The sequence below is a fragment of the Vitis riparia genome, chromosome 13, assembly GCF_004353265.1.
Source record: "Vitis riparia cultivar Riparia Gloire de Montpellier isolate 1030 chromosome 13, EGFV_Vit.rip_1.0, whole genome shotgun sequence".
NCBI lineage: Eukaryota > Viridiplantae > Streptophyta > Magnoliopsida > Vitales > Vitaceae > Vitis > Vitis riparia.
In genome coordinates, this window is record NC_048443.1 from 657,027 (window position 1) to 677,745 (window position 20,719).

Here is a 20,719-nt window from a genome sequence, read left to right on the forward strand (position 1 = left end):
TACAAGAAACAAATGTATTCTCTACTAGGGGGCCACTACAAGAATTTCAACTTTTATTAATCAATGGATCTGCATACAATTCAATAATTAAGGAGTTTAGTTGAAACTTGGCAATTAATTAATATTATTCAGCAATGATGATAACATTGAATCTTAAAAGACTCGTGATCATTCCAAAATCATGGGAAAAAAAGCCTAAAAGAGAAGCTAAGGGCAAAGAAGATGCATACAACAAAACCAAAACTATGTGATTTCCCTTAAAGGATTTCATATCCACCATCATTACTCTAAAAAAGAAAACTCTCTTAGAACAAGCATATGTTTTCAACTGAATTTCATGATATATATAGAACTTCCAAGACAACAAAGAAGAGTAGGTGCATACTGTTTTAAGATGTGTAGTTTCAGAAGGTTGAACTAAAGAAGGGCAAAGGGCAAGGAAGCACAGTCACTTCAACAACTCCTTCAAGTATCAGTATGACATTTCCCATGGAGGGCCTTAAAGAAGGGCCCTCTTGGATGCACCAAATGGCACCCATCACTAACCTTTCCAGCATCCCCGTCTCATTTCTTGCTTCATCATCATTCTTCACTAGCTTATCCGATCTGTACCCTCTATAGCAATCATAAGCCCAGTCAATAAGCATTGCTTCCTCTTCATTTTTGGTTTGTGAATCTACGCCCTGCCTGCAACTGATGATCTCCAGCAACATAACCCCACGCCTGGCTTGTTCCTGAACCATTCTGGTACGATATATCATTTGGTCCCTCTGACGGTTCTAGGGGTTCTAGGGGTCCGAGTTTGATCTCTCATCAGAAGCTTTGCTGGTCCAAAGTCAGAAATGAATTTGTTAAAGATTAACTACTAGGTATGCTTAATGTAGGAGAACAGGAAATTGATAACCGAAAAAAGCATCTCTGAGCAGCTAACACATTAAAAAAGGTTAAAAAAAAAAGTTTAGACCAAAGAGCAGAGGGATGTAACAAGAAAAGCGCCATTTCACGAGGTTGCACCCAACTCAGAATTTTTCATCAATGTCACTGCTAAAAGCAGAAAAGAAACAAATACAAACATAAATAATCATAAAAATTCAAACACCCTTATAATTGAACCTAATCTTCTTGGAGCTTAAAGCTAGAAATTACATGGGTGAACTTGAAATTCTGAAAAACGGTATCTAGAACAAGCATGAGTATCTGAATTCTAGAACAGAGCTTCCACGAGAGAATAAAGGAAAGTACTATGTTGATGGTGAGTGGTTTTGTAGTTTCAGCGGATTGAAGTAGAGGGGAAAGGACATGGGGGCATGGGAACTTCAACAACTCCTTCAAGCATCTGTGTGACATTTCTCATGGAAGGCCTTAGAGAAGGGTCCTCTTGAATGCACCAAATTGCTACCATCACTAGCTTCTCCAGCCTCCTCATGTCGTTTCTAGCATCATCATCATTCTCCACTAGCTTATCCAATCTGTGACCTCTATAGCAATCATAAGCCCAATCAGTGAGGATGGCTTCCTCTTCATTTTCTGTTTGGAAATCAATGCACTTCTTGCAACTAATGATCTCTAGTAACATGACTCCATAACTATAAACGTCCACTTTTGCTGTAATTGGCTTGCTCCTGAACCATTCTGGTGCGACATAACCTTTGGTCCCTCTAATGGCTGTAAGTGTCCGAGTTTGATCACTCATCAGAAGCTTTGCCAATCCAAAATCTGAAATCCTTGCTGTGAACGAATCATCCAAGAGGACATTTTGGGGCTTGATGTCACAGTGGATGATCTGTGTGCTACACTCCTCGTGCAAGTACATGAGCCCTCGTGCAACCCCAAATGCCATCTGGGTTCTTATTTTCCAGTCCGGAGCCGAACTTCCAAAGAGGAAGCTAGCCAATGTGCCATTGCACATGAACTCATAGACCAAAAGCTTGTGTGGCCCTTCATCACAAAATCCAATCAATCTTACTAAATTCTTGTGATGGGTCATTGCTATTGTCCTCACTTCTGTTTTGAATTCCCTCTCACCCTCTTGGACTAACTTGTCTAACTTCTTAACAGCTACTTGACTTCCTGAACTTGATGATGACAACACTCCTTTATAAACAGTGCCAAAAGCTCCTCTTCCAAGTTCTTCTCTGAACCCATCTGCAGCTTGCTTGAGTTCTTCGTAAGTAAAAGAGCGTATATTTGTTTCCAAAATACTGGATGCCCTTGTAAGTTCACGTCTCTTTTGGCTTGGGTAAGATCTAACCAGAGAAATTGCTGCCACAAGTAGGAAGTTGAGAAATGCAGAGCTACCTAGAAGAATTGACCCCACCAGAATAAAGGTTCCTTGTTCTTTCTTCTTCTCCCTGATTGGATGCCGAAAAGGGGGCTCACCTGAAAAAACGTCATACCTTGGAACTTTAACAAGAGTCTTCCCACGAGTACTCCAATCCACCCTTCCATTTGAAAGTGGCATTTTCTTCTTCCAGCAGGTGCCTTCTTTATGGACAGCCACCACACAATTGCAGTCATATAAGCAGGATGTCCAGCAGAGTTCTTCACTTAGGGACTCCTTCTTTTCAAAGTTTGCAGAAGAAGGCCAAAATAAGTTCGACACCTCACGCTTTTGGTATAAATCCTCCATATTTGAACCTCCTGCTTCACATTTTTGTGTTAGGTTATGCTTGCAGCCATTGAGTTTATTATGTGGATCAGCAGGGAAAAACCCCGGAAGGCACTCACAAGCAGGCCTTCCACTTGAGTCAGGTACGCAGTAACTGTTAAAGCCACAACTCCCACCGCCCAAATCGCCCCCAATCTCGGAGCAAATGTCTTTTGGGACATACCAGAACGGAACCCAGCTTCCATTGCTCTGGAGCTTGGGCCGAGTATATATTCTAAAAACCCCATCAAAATCCAGTGTTGCTCGGTAGTAATAACCTCCGGTTGATTCTGCGCTTCCTGACTTGAGGGTAACATTATCTCCGCTTTGTAGAACGACATAGAGGTGGCCTAACTCATCAAAAATCACCCGTTCACCAGAATTGCTCCTATTTGCAGCATCATAGGTTTTGCTCCAATAATAAGCATCATATGCAGTATTTGTTTGCAGGTCAAAGGTGTTAAGTACAAGATTTCCATCAGGCAGCAAACGGAGCTGGAACCTCCCCTTTGAGTAGTTGCTTTCAGCTTGGCGAGAAGACACTGTGCCACCAATTTCCAGCACTTGAGTTGGCAAGACGGTGTCCGCAGGATTCTTGAAGCTCTCCCATACATGAGTAGAATTTTGATCCCCATTCACAAGAGCAAAATTGCCAGCATCGAGCATGTATGCATGAGTGACCCCGTTGAGAGTGGTCTGGGGTCTCCAGATCTCATCTCCTTTTGGATCATTTAGTATGAGCTGACCATCAGAGGTGAGTTCAACTTTTGATCCTTCTGGTGCCGGATTATCTCCATTTGCATACCAAGCTAATGTTTTCTCTGGTATTTTGTCAAACCAGATGGCAAGCAAGAAAAGGTTTTGATTGCCAAGTTGGTAAAATCCAAAGGCGAATTCACCAGAAGGCTATCTCCATGAGGAAGAGTTATCAGAGGCCATAAGGGATGAACCCAAACGAATTTCAGGATTAGCTTGAGAAAATACCGAAGGCCAAGATGGGAGAACAAAGAGTAACAAGAGCACGGCATGGTGAAGCATAGGAAAAGCCATTGGCAAAGAATTCGGGTGACTGATCAAAACCGCTAGGCAGAAATTGGTGTAAAACATATAACAATCTGCACAAGTGGGAAAGATTTTGTGTTGGTCAGATCATCAGTACACAGTTTTCATAGCTAACAAGAACACAGAATCATTACAATTCAAAGTCATCCACATCTGTTTGAATGAATTGATATCAGTTTACTTAGAAGTCAAGTTGGCGTCTGTCTTGGGCAATGACTCTGACACGGGAGTGTCCCAACACAGATTCTGAAAATAAACTGAAAGAGTTAAAAATTCTTACTCTAGTAGCATGAGCAGGATTTCTGAAACTAAGGGCAACTTTGAGAATTTACTGGGAACAAAAGGTGCTGAATTAGTATGTCAACCATAAGTCAACGGAAAGCTTATTGTCTTAACTATCACATGCATTTTGAATCATTGGATCTGGAGCGAATTGTCCAGCTGGTTCAGAGGGTGATATTCAACGCGTTTTGAAGAAAAATTGGCATCTAATTTCAATCTTTCCTTTCTAGGTTACCCAATTTTTTTACTTTTATGCATTTTTTGTCTAGTTTCCAAAGTGAGGTGCTTTATTGTCTCATGGCATGACCCTATACAAGGCCATAACTTTGAAGGCTTCAGCAATTTATTGTGATTTTACCAATAGAATTCCAGATTTTGGTTTTCTTTTTAAACTTTGTATCTCTTAAGAGTTAATTCCTGGAATTAGTTCTTTGAGTGGTGAGTGTTCTCAACTCTATATCCCTTATTGTTTTCCTTAGGGTGGTGTTTTCTGTATTCCTTTGTGTTGGTGATTTGGGTGGTGAGTTGTTTATACCTTGTGGACTGTTGTTATTTTGTTTTCCCACCAAATTGGTATCAGACTCTGATATGTTAAATTCATGAAGTGGGTATATACTTAACACAGTTGAATGATTAAGAAAATGGTTGCTGTTTATTAATGTACACATACTTTTCCTCATTTCCAACTGGGAGGCCATTTGCTATCAGAGTTTGAGCTCAAATCCAAGTTCACAGACTTTGGTTGTCATGTAGCTCTCGGGTGGGAAACAAAAACGAGTAGCGTACTGGTTATTGAATGTTGAAAAGCACAGAAATGGAAACAAGGACACAGAATTTGCAATTGAAACAGAGGGCAGTTTCAATAGTCTGAACCAAAGGGGAAAGTACAAGGAGGCACAGAAACATCAACTAAGAAAATCCAATCAACATTGGCCTTCCATCACAACATTTGATCCCATTTCTGTGCCTAATCTCATAGTTATGGTCCAGGCTCCGCTGATGTAAGAAGAAAAATGCCATTTCACAAATTGGAAAATGCAGAACAGAGCTTGAATCAATTAGATCGATGTCACAGCCAAAAGCAGACAAGAAACAAATAAGAACATAAATAATCATGAAAATTCTAATACTTAAGATTAAACCTGAGCTCCTAGGAGCTTAAAGGCAGCAAATACATTGAGAACTGGAAATTCTGAAAAATAGTATGTGTAACAAGAATAAGCGTCTGTGTTCTATAGCAGAACTTTCAAGAGAGAATAAAGAAAAGTAAGGAGTGGTGTAAGTACTATCTTAATGCTTGCAAGAGACAATATTGACTAGGGATCAAAATTTGAATAAAATTCTGGGCAGAACAAAGGTTAGTAGAATTATCTCAAAATGTTAGATTTTGACCTTGCAACTATAAATGTATTCTGCACTAGGGGGCCACTACAAGAATATCAACTTTTATTAATCAATGGATCTGCATACAATTCAATAATTAAGGAGTTTAGTTGAAACTTGGCAATTAACTAATATTATTCAGCAATGATGATAACATTGAATCTTAAAAGACTCATGATCATTCCAAAATCATGGGAAAAAAAGCCTAAAAGAAAAGCTAAGGGCAAAGAAGATGCATACAACAAAACCAAAACTACGTGATTTCCCTTAAAGGATTTCATATCCACCATCATTACTCTAAAAATCATTGAATTTTTGGAGATCTGGAGAGGCTTCAAGCAACTTGTCTTGTACAGAAGTTTTCCATATAAAGTTGATAATTATGGGGAAGAGAAAATTTCCAATCAAATGCAGAAGGATTTGATTAGAAATGATTGTCTGCAGTTGTCACCATGGTAAAGTTTTTGAGTTACAGACAGATTTGATTGAATTATAGGGTTGAAATTGTTACAACAATTAAGTTTCTTTGGTAATATGGGGCAATAGAGACAGCATTTCTATCACCAGAGTTTATCACTTAACAAAAAAAAAAATTACCATCATATAGAAATGAAGGCAGTTGAACACTTAAACTAGCATGATCAATGCTATTATAGTGATATCCATCACCCATGTGAGTGAACAGAACTTTGATTTCTAGAAAATGCACCCATTGGAAAAAAGAAAACTCTCTTAGAACAAGCATATATTTTCAACTGAATTTCATGATATATATAACTTCCAAGACAGCAAAGAAGAGTTTTTAAGGATGTGTAGTTTCAGAAGGTTGAACTAAAGGGGGAAAAGGCAAGGGAGCACAATAACTTCGACAACTCTTCAAGTATCAGTATGACATTTCCCGTGGAGGGCCTTAAAGAAGGTCTTCTTGGATGCACCAAATGGCACTCATCACTAGCCTCTTCAGCATCCCCATGTCATTTCTTGCTTCATCATCATTCTTCACTGACTTATCCAATCTGTACATAGAAATCATAAGTCCTGTCAATAAATATTGCTTCCTTTTCATTTCTGGGTTGTGAATCTACACTCTTATTGCAACTGATGATCTCCAGTAACATAACCCCATGTATAAACATCCACTTTTGCTGTAATTGGCTTCTCCTGAACCATTCTAGTGCGATGTATCATTTGGTCCCTCTGACGGCTGTAAGGGTCTGAGTTTGATCTCTCATCAGAAGCTTGGCTAGTCTGAATTTAGAAATGAATGTGTTAAAGATTAGCTACTATGTATGCCTAATGTAAGAGAACAGAAAATTGATAACCCAAAAATGCAACACTGAGCAGCTAACACACATTCAAAAAGGTTAAAACAAAGAGCAGAGGGATGTACCAAGAAAAATGTCATTTCAAAAATAGAAAATTTCATTACAGAGTTTGATATAAAGGTTCCACCCAAATCAGAACATTTCATTAATATCACTGCTAAAAGCAGAAAAGAAACAAATACAAACATAAATAATCATGAAAATTCTAAGACCCTTGAGATTAAACCTGAGCTTGTTGGAGCTTAGAGCTAGAAATTACATGGGCGAACTTGAACTTCTGAAAAACAGTCTCTAAAACAAGCATGAGCATCTAATTCTAGAACAGAACTTCAAAGAGAGAATAAAGGAAAGAACTATATATGGTGAGTGGTTTTGTTGTTTCAGCAGATTGACTTAGAGGGGAAAGGGCATGGGGGCATGGGAACTTCAACAACTCCTTCAAGCATCTGTGTGACATTTCTCATGGAGGGCCTTAGGAAGGGTCCTCTTGAATGCACCAAATTGCTACCATTACTAGCTTCTCCAGCCTCCTCATGTCGTTTCTCGCATCATCATCATTCTCCACTAGCTTATCCAATCTGTGACCTCTATAGCAATCATAAGCCCAATCAATGAGGATCGTTTCCTCTTCATTTTCTGTTTGGAAATCAATGCACTTCCTACAACTAATGATCTCCAGTAACATGACCCCATAACTATAAACATCTACTTTTGCTGTGATTGGCTTGTTCCTGAACCACTCTGGTGCGACGTACCCTTTTGTCCCTCTGATGGCTGTCAGTGTCCGAGTTTGATCAGTCATCAAAAGCTTTGCCAATCCAAAATCTGAAATCCTTGCTGTAAATGAATCATCCAGTAGGACATTTTGGGGCTTGATGTCACAGTGGATGATCTGTGTGCTACACTCCTCGTGTAAGTACATGAGCCCTCTTGCAATCCCAAATGCCATCTGGGTTCTCATTTTCCAGTCAGGCATTGAACTTCCAAAAAGGAAGCTAGCCAATGTGCCATTGCACATTAACTCATAGACCAAAAGCTTGTCTGGCCCTTCATCACAGAGTCCAATCAACCTCACTAAGTTCTTATGATGGGTCATTGCTATTGTCCTCACTTCGGATTTGAATTCTCTCTCACCCTCCTGCCCTAACTTGTCTAACTTCTTAACTGCTACTTGAGTTTCCGAACTTGATGATGACAAGACTCCTTTATACACAGTGCCAAAAGCACCTCTTCCAAGTTCTTCTCTGAACCCATCCGTGGCTTGTTTGAGTTCTTCATAAGTGAAAGAGCGTATGTTTGTTTCCAAAATACTTGATGATCTTATGAGTTTATGTCTCTTTTGGCTTGAAGAAGATCTAACCAGAGAAATTAATGCTGCAAGTAGGAAGTTCAGAAATACAGAGCTACCTAGAAGAATTGACCCCACCAGAATCAAGGTTCCTTGATCTTTCTTCTTCCCCCTGATTGGATCCTGAAAAGGAGGCATACCAGAAGAAGCGTCATACTTTGGCACTTTGATCATAGTCTTCCCATGGATACTCCAATTCGCCCTTCCATTCGAAAGTGGCATTTTCTTCTTCCAGCAGGTGCCTTCGTTATGGACAGCCACTACACAGTTGCAGTCATATAAGCATGACTTCCAGCGGACATCTTCATTTAAGGAATCCTTCTTTTCAAAGTTTGCAGAATAAGGCCAAAATAAGTTCGACACCTCACGCTTTTGGTATAAATCCTCTGGATTTGAACCTCCTGCTTCACATTTTTGTGTCAGGTTATGCTTGCAGCCATCTAGTTTATTATCTGGATCAACAGGGAAAAACCCAGGAAGGCACTCACAAGTGGGCCTTCCATTTTTGTCATATACGCAGTAGCTGTTAAAGCCACAACTCCCACCACCCAACTCACCCCGAATCTCAGAGCAAATGTCTTTGGAACATGCCAGGACTGAACCCAGCTTCCGTTGTTCTGGAGCTTGGACCGAGTATATATTCTGAAAACCCCATCAAAATCCAGTGTTGCTCGGTAGTAATAACCCCCAGTTGATTCTGAACTTCCTGACTTGAGGATAACATTTTCTCCGCTTTGTAGAACAACATAGAGGCGGCCTGACTCATCAAAAATCACCCGTTCACCAGAATTGCTCCTATTTGCAGCATCATAGGTGTTGCTCCAATAATAAGCATCATATGCAGTATTTGTTTGCAGGTCGAAGGTGTTAAGTACAAGATTTCCATTAGGCAGCAAACGGAGCTGGAACCTCCCCTTTGAGTAGTTGCTTTCAGCTTGGCGAGAAGACACTGTGCCACCAATTCCAGCACTTGAGTTGGCAAGACGGTGTCCGCAGGATTCTTGAAGCTCTCCCATACATGAGTAGAATTTTGATCCCCATTTACAAGAGCAAAGTTGCCAGCATCGAGCATGTATGCATGAGTGACCCCGTTGAGAGTGGTCTGGGGTCTTCAGATCTCATCCCCTTTTGGATCATTTAGTATGAGCTGACCATCAGAGGTGAGTTCAACTTTTGATCCTTCTGGTGCCGGATTATCTCCATTTGCATACCAAGCTAATGTTTTCTCTGGTATTTTGTCAAACCAGATGGCAAGCAAGAAAAGGTTTTGATTGCCAAGTTGGTAAAATCCAAAGGCGAATTCACCAGAAGGCGATCTCCATGAGGAAGAGTTATCAGAGGCAATAAGGGATGAACCCAAATGAATTTCACGATTAGCTTGAGAAAATACCAAAGGCCAAGATGGTAGAACAAAGAGTAACAAGAGCCTAGCATGTAGTATGGGAAAAGCCATTGGCATAGAATTAGAGTTACAGATCATAACATATAATAATCTGAACAAGTGGGAAAGCTTTTATCTTGGTCAGATCATCAGTATACAATTTCGACAGCAAACAAGAACACAGAATCATTAGTTTACAAAGCCATCCACTTCTTTTTGTTTGAGTGATCCCAGTTGACTAGAAGTCAAGTTGGCATCTGTTTTGGGCAATGATTCTATGTTTTGGTAGAATTTAATTCTCATACCAAAACACTATTGAATTATTGAGAAAATGGTTGTCATTTTTTACTATGTCATCTGATGGGACTTATCTTTTTGACTATGTTAACACCTACTTTTCCCCATTTGCTATCAGAGTTTGAGCTGTAATCCAAAGTTAACAGACCTTGGTGTTCATATAGCTCTCTACTAGGAAACAAAAACGAATAGCATACGTTAGAAAAGTAGAATATTAGTTGATGAATGTTGAAAAGTACAGAAATGGAAGCAATGACATGGTATTTGCAACAGAAACAGAGGGCAGTTTCAATAGGCTGAACTAAAGGGCAAAGGACACGGAAGCAAAGAAACATCAAGGCGAGGCCTTAATGCATCTGTGTGACATTTCTCACGGAAGGCCTTAAAGAAGGGTCTTCTTGGATGCACCAAATTGATACCTTACATTAACCTCTCTGGCCTCCTCATATAACATGATCCCATAACTATAAACAACTGCTTTTGCTGTAGTTGGCTTGTTCCCGAAACAATCTGATCCAACATATCCTATGGTCCCTCTGATGGTTGAAAGCCCATCAGAAGCTTTGCCAATCCAAGTTTTGACATCCTTACTCTGAATGAATCATCCAGGAGTACATTTTGGGGCTTGATATCACAGTGGATGATGTTGGGCTACACCCATTGTGCAAGTACATTAGGCCTCTTGCAATCTCAAATTCCAACTGGGTTCTTATTTTCCAGTCGGGCACCAAACTTCCAAAGAGGAAGCTACCCAATGTGCCATTGCACATGAGCTCAGAGAGCAAAAGCTTGTGTGGCCCTTCATCACAGAATCCAGTCAATCACAATGAATTCTTGTGATGGGTCATTGCTATTGTACTTGCTTCTTTTTGAATTCCCTCTCGCCTTCTGGCACCAACTTGTCTAACTTCTTCACTGCCACTTAAGTTTCTGAACTGGATGATGACGACGACCCTCCTTTATATACAATGCCAAAGGCACCCCTTCCAAGTTTTTCTCCGAACCATCATAGCTTGTTTGAGTTTTTCAGTAGTGAAAGAGTGTATGTTTATTTCCAAAATGCTTGATGTTCATGTCTCTTTTGGCTTGGATGTGATCTAAGCAGAGAAATTACAGCTGCAAGTAGGAAGTTGAGAAATGCCGAGCTAACTTAAAGAATTGACTCCACACTTATCAGAGTTCCTTGATCTTTCTTCTCCCTTTTTGTAATCTGAAGAGGAAGCTCGCCTGAAGAATTGCCATGTTTTGGCACTTCAATGGAAGTCTTCCCACGGATACACTCCTGTCCACCCTCCCATTCGAAAGTTGGTCTTCCATTTGAGTCAGGTATGCAATAGCTGTTAAAAGCCACAGCTACCACCCCCCAAATCTCCCTGAATCTCAGAGCAAATGTCCTTTGAGACGTACCATGACTGAACCCAGCTTCCATTGCTCTGGAGCTTGGGGCGAGTACATATTCTGAAAACCCCATCAAAATCCAGTGCTGCCCGTTAGTAGCAATCTCTGGTTGAATCTGCACTTCCTGACTTAAGGTTAACACTCCTTCAATTTCACTGAACAACAACATAGAGGCGACCAGACTGATCAAAAATCACCCGTTCACCAGAATTGCTTCTATTTCCAGGTTGAAGGTGTCAAGCACAACATTTTCATCAGGCAGCATAAGGAGCTGAAACCACCCTTTTTGAGTAGTTACCTTCAGCATAAGCAACCCCATTAACACCAGACTCAGCTTTCCATATCACCTGGCCCTGTGAACCCCATTACTTGCAGATGGACTGCTCTCCCTGCTAACCATATGCTAGACAAAATCCCTGAGGGTGATTTCCATGAAAGAAGAGCCACCAGAAGCCAGGAGAGACGACCCCAAACTAACATTGTACTTGGTTTCAGCAACAGCAAGAAATGGTAGAACAAAGAGAGGCAAGAGGCAGCCCTGGCCAAGAAGAGGACAAGCCACATTGTTAGAGAGAAAAGCCAGTTGATTGCAGAGAACCCACGAGCAGATTTGAAGACTACGTCAATGGAAAGCTACTGAATCCATTATCTCGCTTACATATTGTTTGGCAACGTTTTCCACAAGGGTACGTTATGATCGCTCTTTTTTTATTTAAGAAAGCCGATTTCAAATGTTAAAACCTCCGCTGGTACCATGTGATGATGTGGCATTTTCCTTTATCATTATATTTGGTTCTAGAAAATGTAAGGATAAAAAAAGTTAGAAAGGAAAAAATAAAAATAAATAAAAAATAAATTTGAAGTAAAAAATTATTATTATATGTTACTTTATATTCATATCACTTATTTTAACTTTTCATATAAAATTAAATAATTTAAAAATATATAAGTTTTTAATTAATTTTAATCATAATTCATTTTATTCGACATTTTATAATCACGACATAAAAGGATTTCTATTATTCTATCAAGTAGATTTCTATTATTCTATCAAGTAAGAGCAAGGAGGAAAATATCGTAATATGTCGGCGATATATCGTGTATCAGAGGGTATCGATACGATATTTCATGAAGAAATATCAATCTGGCAAAATTTCACGAGAAATCCCCAAAAATCGGCGATATCTCGCGATATATCGGCGACTTTGGCGATAAATCACCTATTTTTCTCGATATATCACATGGTCAACGTAGGTCAACGACGATCAAACGCGCTACAGTGCATGAAAAAATCCTTTGTGGCTGAGGGGATTTGAACCTCAAACCAAAACCACTTACCATCCAGACAAAGTCACCCTTGTTATATATTATGCACTAAAGATATATATAATTAAACTCATTATATAAAGAAAATATTAAAAGAATATTTTAAAGAGCAAATTAATTATAATTATTTTATAATTAAATGTAAAATTTTCTTTTAATTGATTACCAAAAATATAAAAATTATATAATTTTCTTCATAATGTTTTTAATATCATTAATAATTAATTAAATATTAAAAAATTATACATATATCATAATTTATTTTATATTGTTTAATACAATTGAATTAAATGGATCATAATTTTAATATTAATATATATTTTAAAATTAGACATATTACAATCAAATATCATAATATTAAATGTAATTTAATAAAAAATGTACACTTATAAAATTCATATTTTTATCGATACATACGATATTATTATCAAATATGATAAATCATATTATACATATATCAAATTATTTAATAAAACAACTCAAAAATATCATTATACCTCTAATTACATTTTTATGAAATTTTTCTTATATTTTTATAAATTTTGATCAATTTTAGGCTTATCGATATTTTTTTCCAAAATATTCGTCGATATGCCTACGATATATCCGTAAAATCGAAGTACTGATATATCCATGATTACCGATATTTTCATCCTTGAATAAGAGGTAACTCTTTTAAGTCAAAATTAACTATTAAGCCCTTTTGATATAAAATTTTGATATGTTACCATTTGAAGCTGATTTGCATGTGATTTGGCAAGCAATATTTTGGACTTCAGGTGGATTTTTTTATTTTTTTATTTTTTTATGTCAAGAAATTCATCTTGTGGGAAGGCATTTATCCCAATTGTCATTGAAGCAAACCTAGATGATATGAATTCACGGCTCTACCTTAAACAACTTCAGTACTGAGCTCAGAACCACGCTGAGCTAGGACTCTTATTGAGGCAATTGGAGCAACTGTTAAGTACAAGAAAATTTGTCATTATAAGCCCACAAAATTGGTTGATCCCACGCAAACAAAAATGAGGCTTTTTGACAAAAGATGATTAGAAACACAAAATACATGGCAAAATACAAGCAGGAGGATAAGGAGACAGACAGAGACAAGATCAAAATAAATTATTATTTTTCCGACCCCAAAAATCTGAGGCATCCGGAAAAGTGTATTTGTAACCCAATGATAAGTCCATGGAAACGGGGAACATATGTAAATGTTGTATTCCATAAGGCAAACACTCAATACTCAATAGCATAAACAAGCCCAGAAAGCCATATATCACTTTTTGTTTTGCTTTTTACCTATTCTCATCTCTTATGACCAGAGGTGGCAAGGATGATATAATCTCACCAAATATGTAAGTTAGAAACCAGCCCATCCAGCAGGTTGAGTAGCTGGCTTGCTCTCAATCCTCTTTGAGTCACCAAACAGCTGGGCATTATTGCCTCCTACGGTGGGTCTGGAAAAACTAGAGCTGGCAGCAGGGGTGGCTGTAAAACTCTCTGTTCCAAAACCCCAAGTTTCAGTGCCAGAAGTTGCTTCTGTGGCTGGTTTGTTGTGATGACCATTTCTGGTCCTAACAGATTTGCTAGTGTTGTCCCTGGAAAGAGGCTGATGTTGTTTGGGCTCATCAGGGAAAGCCTGCCAAGGCTTAGAGTCTGGAGCAGGGGAATCAGATTTTCTTTGCTGGAGTTCCCAGACTGTGCCTTCGATCTTTTCTCCATGCTGTTATGAGAAGAAAACCAAACAGGAACATGAATGGATGAAAGAAAAATTTTGAAGTCCAATAGGCATGTGTAAGATGAGAACTTATAGGAGATGATACCGGAGGAGTGGCAGCAGACTGAAGTCCAGTTGAGGTTTGGTTTTTCGAAGCATCTCTATTGGGTGATGGAGTTCTAGCAGCAAGAGCTTGCTTGAGTTCCTGTATCTCTTGCCTCTGGGATCGGCAAATGGCTGATAACTTTTCAAATTTCGAAGTTATTTCAGACTTCTCCAAGTTAGCTTGCTTTAGCTGCTCTTTCAACCTCTCTGTTTCAGCCTCTAACTCTTCTTCTTTTGCTGATTTGTTAGCATTACTTCCGGAGCCGAGCTTACTAGTATCAAATTCAGCAACAAATGTGTTGAATGCATCATTTTGAAAAGAAGCCGTGCTCTCACCTTTTGATGCTTTTGGTCTCTCTGTGCCACGGTTAGAATCCTCTTGGAAAAATCTTATTTCAAAGTCCTTTGAAGGGACTTCCTCAGATTTAAATGTGTTTGCTTGTGCATTTCTTCTGCCGCGAGTTTGGATATTGGCCTCCTTTGGTGGACTAGAGTTTTGGGAATAATAGTGGTTCTCTGGACGATACCGATCTCTTGATGTGCTATGGCTAGTTGTTTCCTCATCAAATTTGGGCCCACTGTTGTCCTCTATAGCCGAGTCTTTTGCATGTTGAGAGGACCAGAAAGCACCCAGTGAGCCCCCACCTCCCCCAGCCCTGGAGGTAAGTGATGGTGGAGATGGATTCCGTGTTGGTTCTCTAGATGAAGGTGGGGGTGGTGGACTTCTACGAGGCACTGGAGAAGCCTTGTTTGACGGTTTTGAAAAGCCTACTAATATTTACATTAAGCGTCAGAACAAATTGAATGCAAGTGCTCAAAAATATATCACTTATTATTTCTCATTTGCCTATTAATATATATATATATAAAACATTTTTTGACTTTGATTTGAGAGTTTCAAGATCAATCAATTTAACTAAATCTTAAGACCTTCTTTTGAAAAATAAATTATACTGGACATACCAACACCTAAAAGCTTTGAAAATGCAAATGGCCTAACCTTCATGCCCATCAGCCGCAGATTGATTCATCCCAGGTGGCCTGTCAGGTAATGACTTCTGTAATGCAGCAGGCAATTGCTCATTAACACGAAACCACACCTGCGATGATTAAAAGAATCAGCATTAGCAGGCAGACAGAAAATTCCTGGCCCCTAATGTTGACATGGACTCAAACCATCTAAAACTAACCTAAAGTCATGGAGATGAATGGCCAATCAAGCAAAGCGCTTGCCTGCGTGATGTCTGGTCGATTGTCTGGAGAAGCTTGCAGCATGTCCCTGATTAGGTCTGTCACATTCGAGCTGTATTTTGGCAATTCTGGAATGCGGTAGTTTCCATTTAAGATTTGTAACTTTGACTCACCATCAAATGCAGATTTGAAGTAGCATATGCGAAAGAGGAGGCACCCAAGAGCCTGCAGAAAGATGAATTTCAGGTTTTGGTTGTATTAAAAAGCACAGAAAACTTCTTGAATAGCAAATCATAACCCAGACTCATTGAACAAAAATAAAGTATAACTGACTTACCCAAATGTCTACCTTCTCATTTATAAGTTCCCTCCGGAGCAAATCCCACATCTAGGACAAGAAAAGGAAGAAAATGGGAGTCAAACTCTTTACAACCAAATGTCAGCATTAACATATCAAAAGTATGGTTTTTCATTCAACCTCAGGAGCTCTATATGCAGGTGTAGTATACTTTCTGATATTGTCTTCTTCAATGCCCATTTCTTCAGGCTTCTCAAAGCGCTTATGATTGGTGGAGGTGCTTCCAAAATCACACAACTTCCATAATCCATCAGGGCCCAATAGAAGATTCTCAGCTTTTAAGTCTCTGAAGAATACAATGAAGAAAATGGAGAATGTCAAATAAGTCGAAACAAATTTCTGGGCATATCTTTTATTAATACATAGGAAAAAATCTATTGTGTTTTACTAGTTTATGATGTTTCCGTTCTCTAACTTACTACAATATAGTTGGATGCCTAGAGCTTAAAAAAGATGAAATGCTCTAGCTTCAAATCACCATCTACAGAATTAAAAATATGCATTACTCCATTAACCAATGAAAACTGATAACAGAATAAGTGACAAAACTACCATAATACAACACAGCAACAAATTCATAAACATCCAAGAACCAACAGTAAATTAACATTTTGCAAATAGAGAAGAGTCATTAAAATGAGAAGGAAAAGTTTAAAAAAAATCTATTTAAATAACCAAAAGATAAACATTAGCACTAACTATCAGTGTCTTACCTGTGAGCTATGGGTGGGGATTGGCAGTGCATGGCAAAAACCGCATTGCAGACATCCCTAAAAATTGAAAGAACCTGTTTCTCCTCAAAATATCCGGCTCCTCTGCTCTCCAGCACATTAACCAAAGACTTCTCACAAAATTCCATCACAAGGAGTGCTTCTTTTGTCCGCCCCATATCTAAGATCGTATGGGCATGAAGCGTGACAACATTAGGATGCCCTCTAAGAACTTTCATTACTGAGATCTCCTTCTTCACCAAATCCAACGATTCTTCATCATTACATATAATGTGCTTCAAAGCATACTGCTTTGAAGAATTTATTGCATCTCGAGCTAAGTAAACACAAGAGAACCCTCCCTCAGCAATGGCATTCCGAACATAAACCTTTACATTGCCAACATCAATAGAACGACCTTCAAGCCCAGCTTGTTCTTTGGGCATGAAGGGTTTGAACCTCCACATGATTATTGGAACGATAAAAACACACTGCATGTATTAACAAAAAATGTATGAAATGACATAAGTCCAGTCCATATATTGGAAACGCAACATAAGAAGTGTTAATTGGACATAATCTATACAAGTATAACTCCATAGCACAAGGACAATCCAAATTTCAGAAAGTGATCTTATTGATCTTCAAACTCCAGCTTGAATACTTCAGGACACATAAAGCAAAATATTTCTTATTCTATACACCGCTCTGATGAGCAAGCCACATGTTTGGAAATTCAAAAGAAATTGAATGGTTCCATGGTGCTATGGATGGCATTCTGATTTTGAGATGGAAATTCAAAACCTTGAGTGGGGCCATCAGTTATAACAGTATCCCACAAAGAATGATCATAAATTTCGAATTGCTCAATTGTTCATCAAGAATTCTCGATGATAAATGTTCTTGCCCTTAACTGCAGAACAAAACCCTATCAAGTCATTCCAGAGAAAAATGAAAAACAAAACACACACACAGTATGAAGACAATCATATTCAGCAGTATGTACAACCACAACCCAAATCCTTCATCTAAAAAACGTACAACTGAAACTTACATGATCAACACTATGAAGAAGGCGCTGCTTGTATATATGAGACCATTCAACCAAAAAATCAAGCATTAAAAAAAGAGTACTAATTGATTGAACAAGGAACTCCCACAGTATTTTTCACTCTTCCAAATTTGCCTTGGGCTTCACACATACCATGAAATTACATTTTGTGGTTTTTCATCCAGCCATGAGGCAATCTAAATATGCATTTGCTTTTTTGTGATAGGTAACCTAGATATGCATTTGTTACACTCACAATGCAATAAGGAAAGGTTTAGTAAGATTAAACGTTTTAAAAGAAGAAATAAAATTATAAAGAAAGCTTGCTAAGGCTTCAAAGGGTTAGCACCTCCCAAACAACCCGCAAGTTGATAAATAAGTTTGATGGCTGTCTTATTTTTCCCGGAGCAAGTGTTTAAATACAAAGAAATACCAACGTTAATTACCACTAAAATAGGAACAAACCAAAATGGATGACACATATCTCATGCATCCCACAGGCGACACCCCACTAGCAACGAAATAACTAAAGACTAGGACGATTAGTTAAATTCGACTTGGCCTTCTCCCATGTGCAACTTGATTCTCTCCACGTATCCCAGCCATGCAACAGCATCACCATATGATCAATCTGCCTCATCCAAAAATAAATGACTCACCCCAATCCCAGAGTTGTAAAGTTCCCTCCAGTTTTTACCAATGTAATGACTCGATCAAGAACCCCCACATCTTGATCCCAGATGGTACTCAAGTGTGTAAAAACCACCTTGATCTAGTCATTTCATCCATTTGATTCATGGTTTCACGGTTAATAGATTGAAATCTAATAAACAATTGAGACTGTTTAGATGAAAATGATCTCATCAAGGTAATCTCTTTTTTGCACATCATGAATACTACACAAGGCAAAGTAATCTCGATGGATAGAAGCTTGGAGTGGCATGGACTTCAATGCAAAACTCTATGACATTAAGATCGAGAGACTTAATATGAGCTGAAAACTATTCCCGATTAGAAATCTATCATTGCCAACTTGGCTAATACCTCCTGAATGACTCCAAGAGAATCCTAAGAGCCCACATCACCAGAAAAATCAGAAATGGCAACCCTACATACTAGATCCAAACAACATGATTAAACCCTAATACTTCCAAAAGATGCACAGCAGCATTTTATCATCCGCAGATCTAGTACAAACGACAACATAAATTCACACAATACAGGCTCCACGAATTGGATCTGACGCTCTAAGGTAGACAAAATCAAGGCCAACCCAGAATTCAATAACCATTAGGAAAACAACCAAAAAATCATATATCACCAACACGATTAGAAAATCGAGCTACTCAAGATCGATGATTGAAGGACCAATTGAGGCAGCTCAACCACAACCTCGAAATTCTCTTTCGATTTCTCAGCAACCAAACAGAAGAAACCAATGGAATTCGTACCTGTTCGGATCGGATTTGGAAGCTTTGGGATCCGAAGCTTCTGCTAGGGATCTGAGAATGCAAATTCTGAGCTTCTAAGAGAAGAAAAACCAGAAAACAATGGAGGTTTAGAGAGAAAAATTGAAGAGAGAGAAAACACTGAGGAAGATGGAGGGAGGGCGGAATAAATAGAGGTGGCGGATAGAGAGAATAGGTAGGATGCAGTGTTGGAGAAGCTGCGGGTGATTCTAGCAGTACGTGGCTTCACCGCTGGGGAAGAGAAGAAAAGGTAGATTTCTCTGGAGTATGTGGAAGACGCTACTCGCTGTGGATGATTGACACGTAATGATTGTGGTTGGTACATGCCTGATTCAACACGTGGCATAATTCCATTGGTCAATTGAGCTACAGCTGGTTAAACCAGAAGTGACCCTTTACCATATGATGTGTCTTTGGGATCTTAGATGCTTTATCTTTAATGAAAATAATAATAATAATAATAATAATAATAATAATAAATTCATGATCCAATTTAAAAAAAAAAAAAACTAAATTACTAGTTTAGAGTTAATTTAATATTTTCTAAGAAATAATTGGTAATTTTGATTTTTGATTTTTTATATTAAGCATAAAACGATCAAACGATCAAATTAAGAGTTTATTCATATGTTAGATTTAATTATTTAATTTTTCCATTTTGACTTTTAAAAAAATATCATTTATATATAGGCATCTTTATAATTTAGATGAGATTTTGTTTATATTTAGTGAAATTTTTATAAAATCAATAATCAATTTTTATTTTTTTTTTATGATAAGTATTTTAGTTTTACCTACAATTATGGTCTTATAGTTCTTTACTTTAAATTGCTTTTTTACTTTTTGAGCATATAAATTATCTTAAGAATTTTTCTTTTAAGATAAGACATTATAAAAGAGTCAACTTGTTGATTTAAAGGTAAGAGATAGAAAAGCAATAGAACCTATGTCGGCCTTACTAGGATAAAAAAGACTATATCATCAATAGTGAAAGGAAAAAACAATTGCAAAACTAATTTCTCTTTCTTTTATTTAGAGTAGCAAAATTATTATAATGTGTCACCAATTGTAGCTATAGGATCCTCCTCTAGAGTTGATTATTGTTTTAATACCCTTTTCCTGATAATTGTGTTTCTCCTTCCTATGATATTCTCTTCTTCTTTTTTTAATTTTCTTCCATTTGGATTTAGATCTCAATGAAGGGTGACAATCACATGATCTTATTGATATTTCCCTCATTGTCATTCTTTTTGTGGAGCATTATTGGTAAAACGATTGCATGGTTAATAAGGGACTTAGTGTAGTGTCAACGAAAGTTTTGATGTCAATAATATTAGTTCAAGAACATAAAGATAAAATAATCACATATACGATACACGAGGTTTTAACATGGTTCGATCAATCATGCCTACGTCCACGGAGAATATTATAGAGGACAAAACTAGATACAATTATTGGGTTCCCGAAACATTCCATATTTTCCCACTCATTGTATTTATACCTTACTACGAACCCTCTCGCTCCACTGAGTATCTTTCTCATAACTCTATCTACCTCATATAGTCTCTACAAATCTATCTCCATCTCATAACTTTTTTTCCTCATGACCTAAAATATTTATAGAGATATTTCCAACAACCTTCCTTATTTTATAAGGAAGTCTAAT

General features: G+C 38.0%; 2 protein-coding genes and 1 pseudogene across 3 annotated transcripts; all 3 read right to left on the minus strand.

Moving 5' to 3' along the window:
* Nucleotides 1–1,005: 1,005 nt before the first annotated feature.
* On the minus strand, nt 1,006–3,908 carry LOC117927937 (G-type lectin S-receptor-like serine/threonine-protein kinase LECRK3). The gene has a single exon (XM_034847669.1). It carries the CDS (start codon nt 3,311–3,313, stop codon nt 1,271–1,273), a length of 2,043 nt encoding a protein of 680 aa, XP_034703560.1. The 5' UTR covers nt 3,314–3,908; the 3' UTR covers nt 1,006–1,270.
* Nucleotides 3,909–6,832: 2,924 nt separating this feature from the next.
* LOC117927998 lies at nt 6,833–10,795 on the minus strand (annotated as a pseudogene).
* A 2,757-nt stretch (nt 10,796–13,552) lies between these two features.
* On the minus strand, nt 13,553–19,249 carry LOC117928141 (probable serine/threonine-protein kinase DDB_G0276461). Of its 2 annotated transcripts, none has more exons than XM_034848008.1 (8): nt 19,036–19,249; nt 16,537–17,024; nt 15,944–16,109; nt 15,803–15,853; nt 15,508–15,690; nt 15,275–15,374; nt 14,276–15,045; nt 13,553–14,175 (listed from the first exon to the last, which is right to left on the minus strand). In XM_034848008.1, exons 2-8 carry the CDS (start codon nt 16,998–17,000, stop codon nt 13,813–13,815), a joined length of 2,097 nt encoding a protein of 698 aa, XP_034703899.1. In that variant the 5' UTR covers nt 17,001–17,024; nt 19,036–19,249; the 3' UTR covers nt 13,553–13,812. The 2 variants fall into 2 exon arrangements, with proteins under 2 accessions (XP_034703899.1, XP_034703901.1); XM_034848010.1 differs by having other exon boundaries at nt 14,276–15,042; nt 19,036–19,179.
* Nucleotides 19,250–20,719: the final 1,470 nt, after the last annotated feature.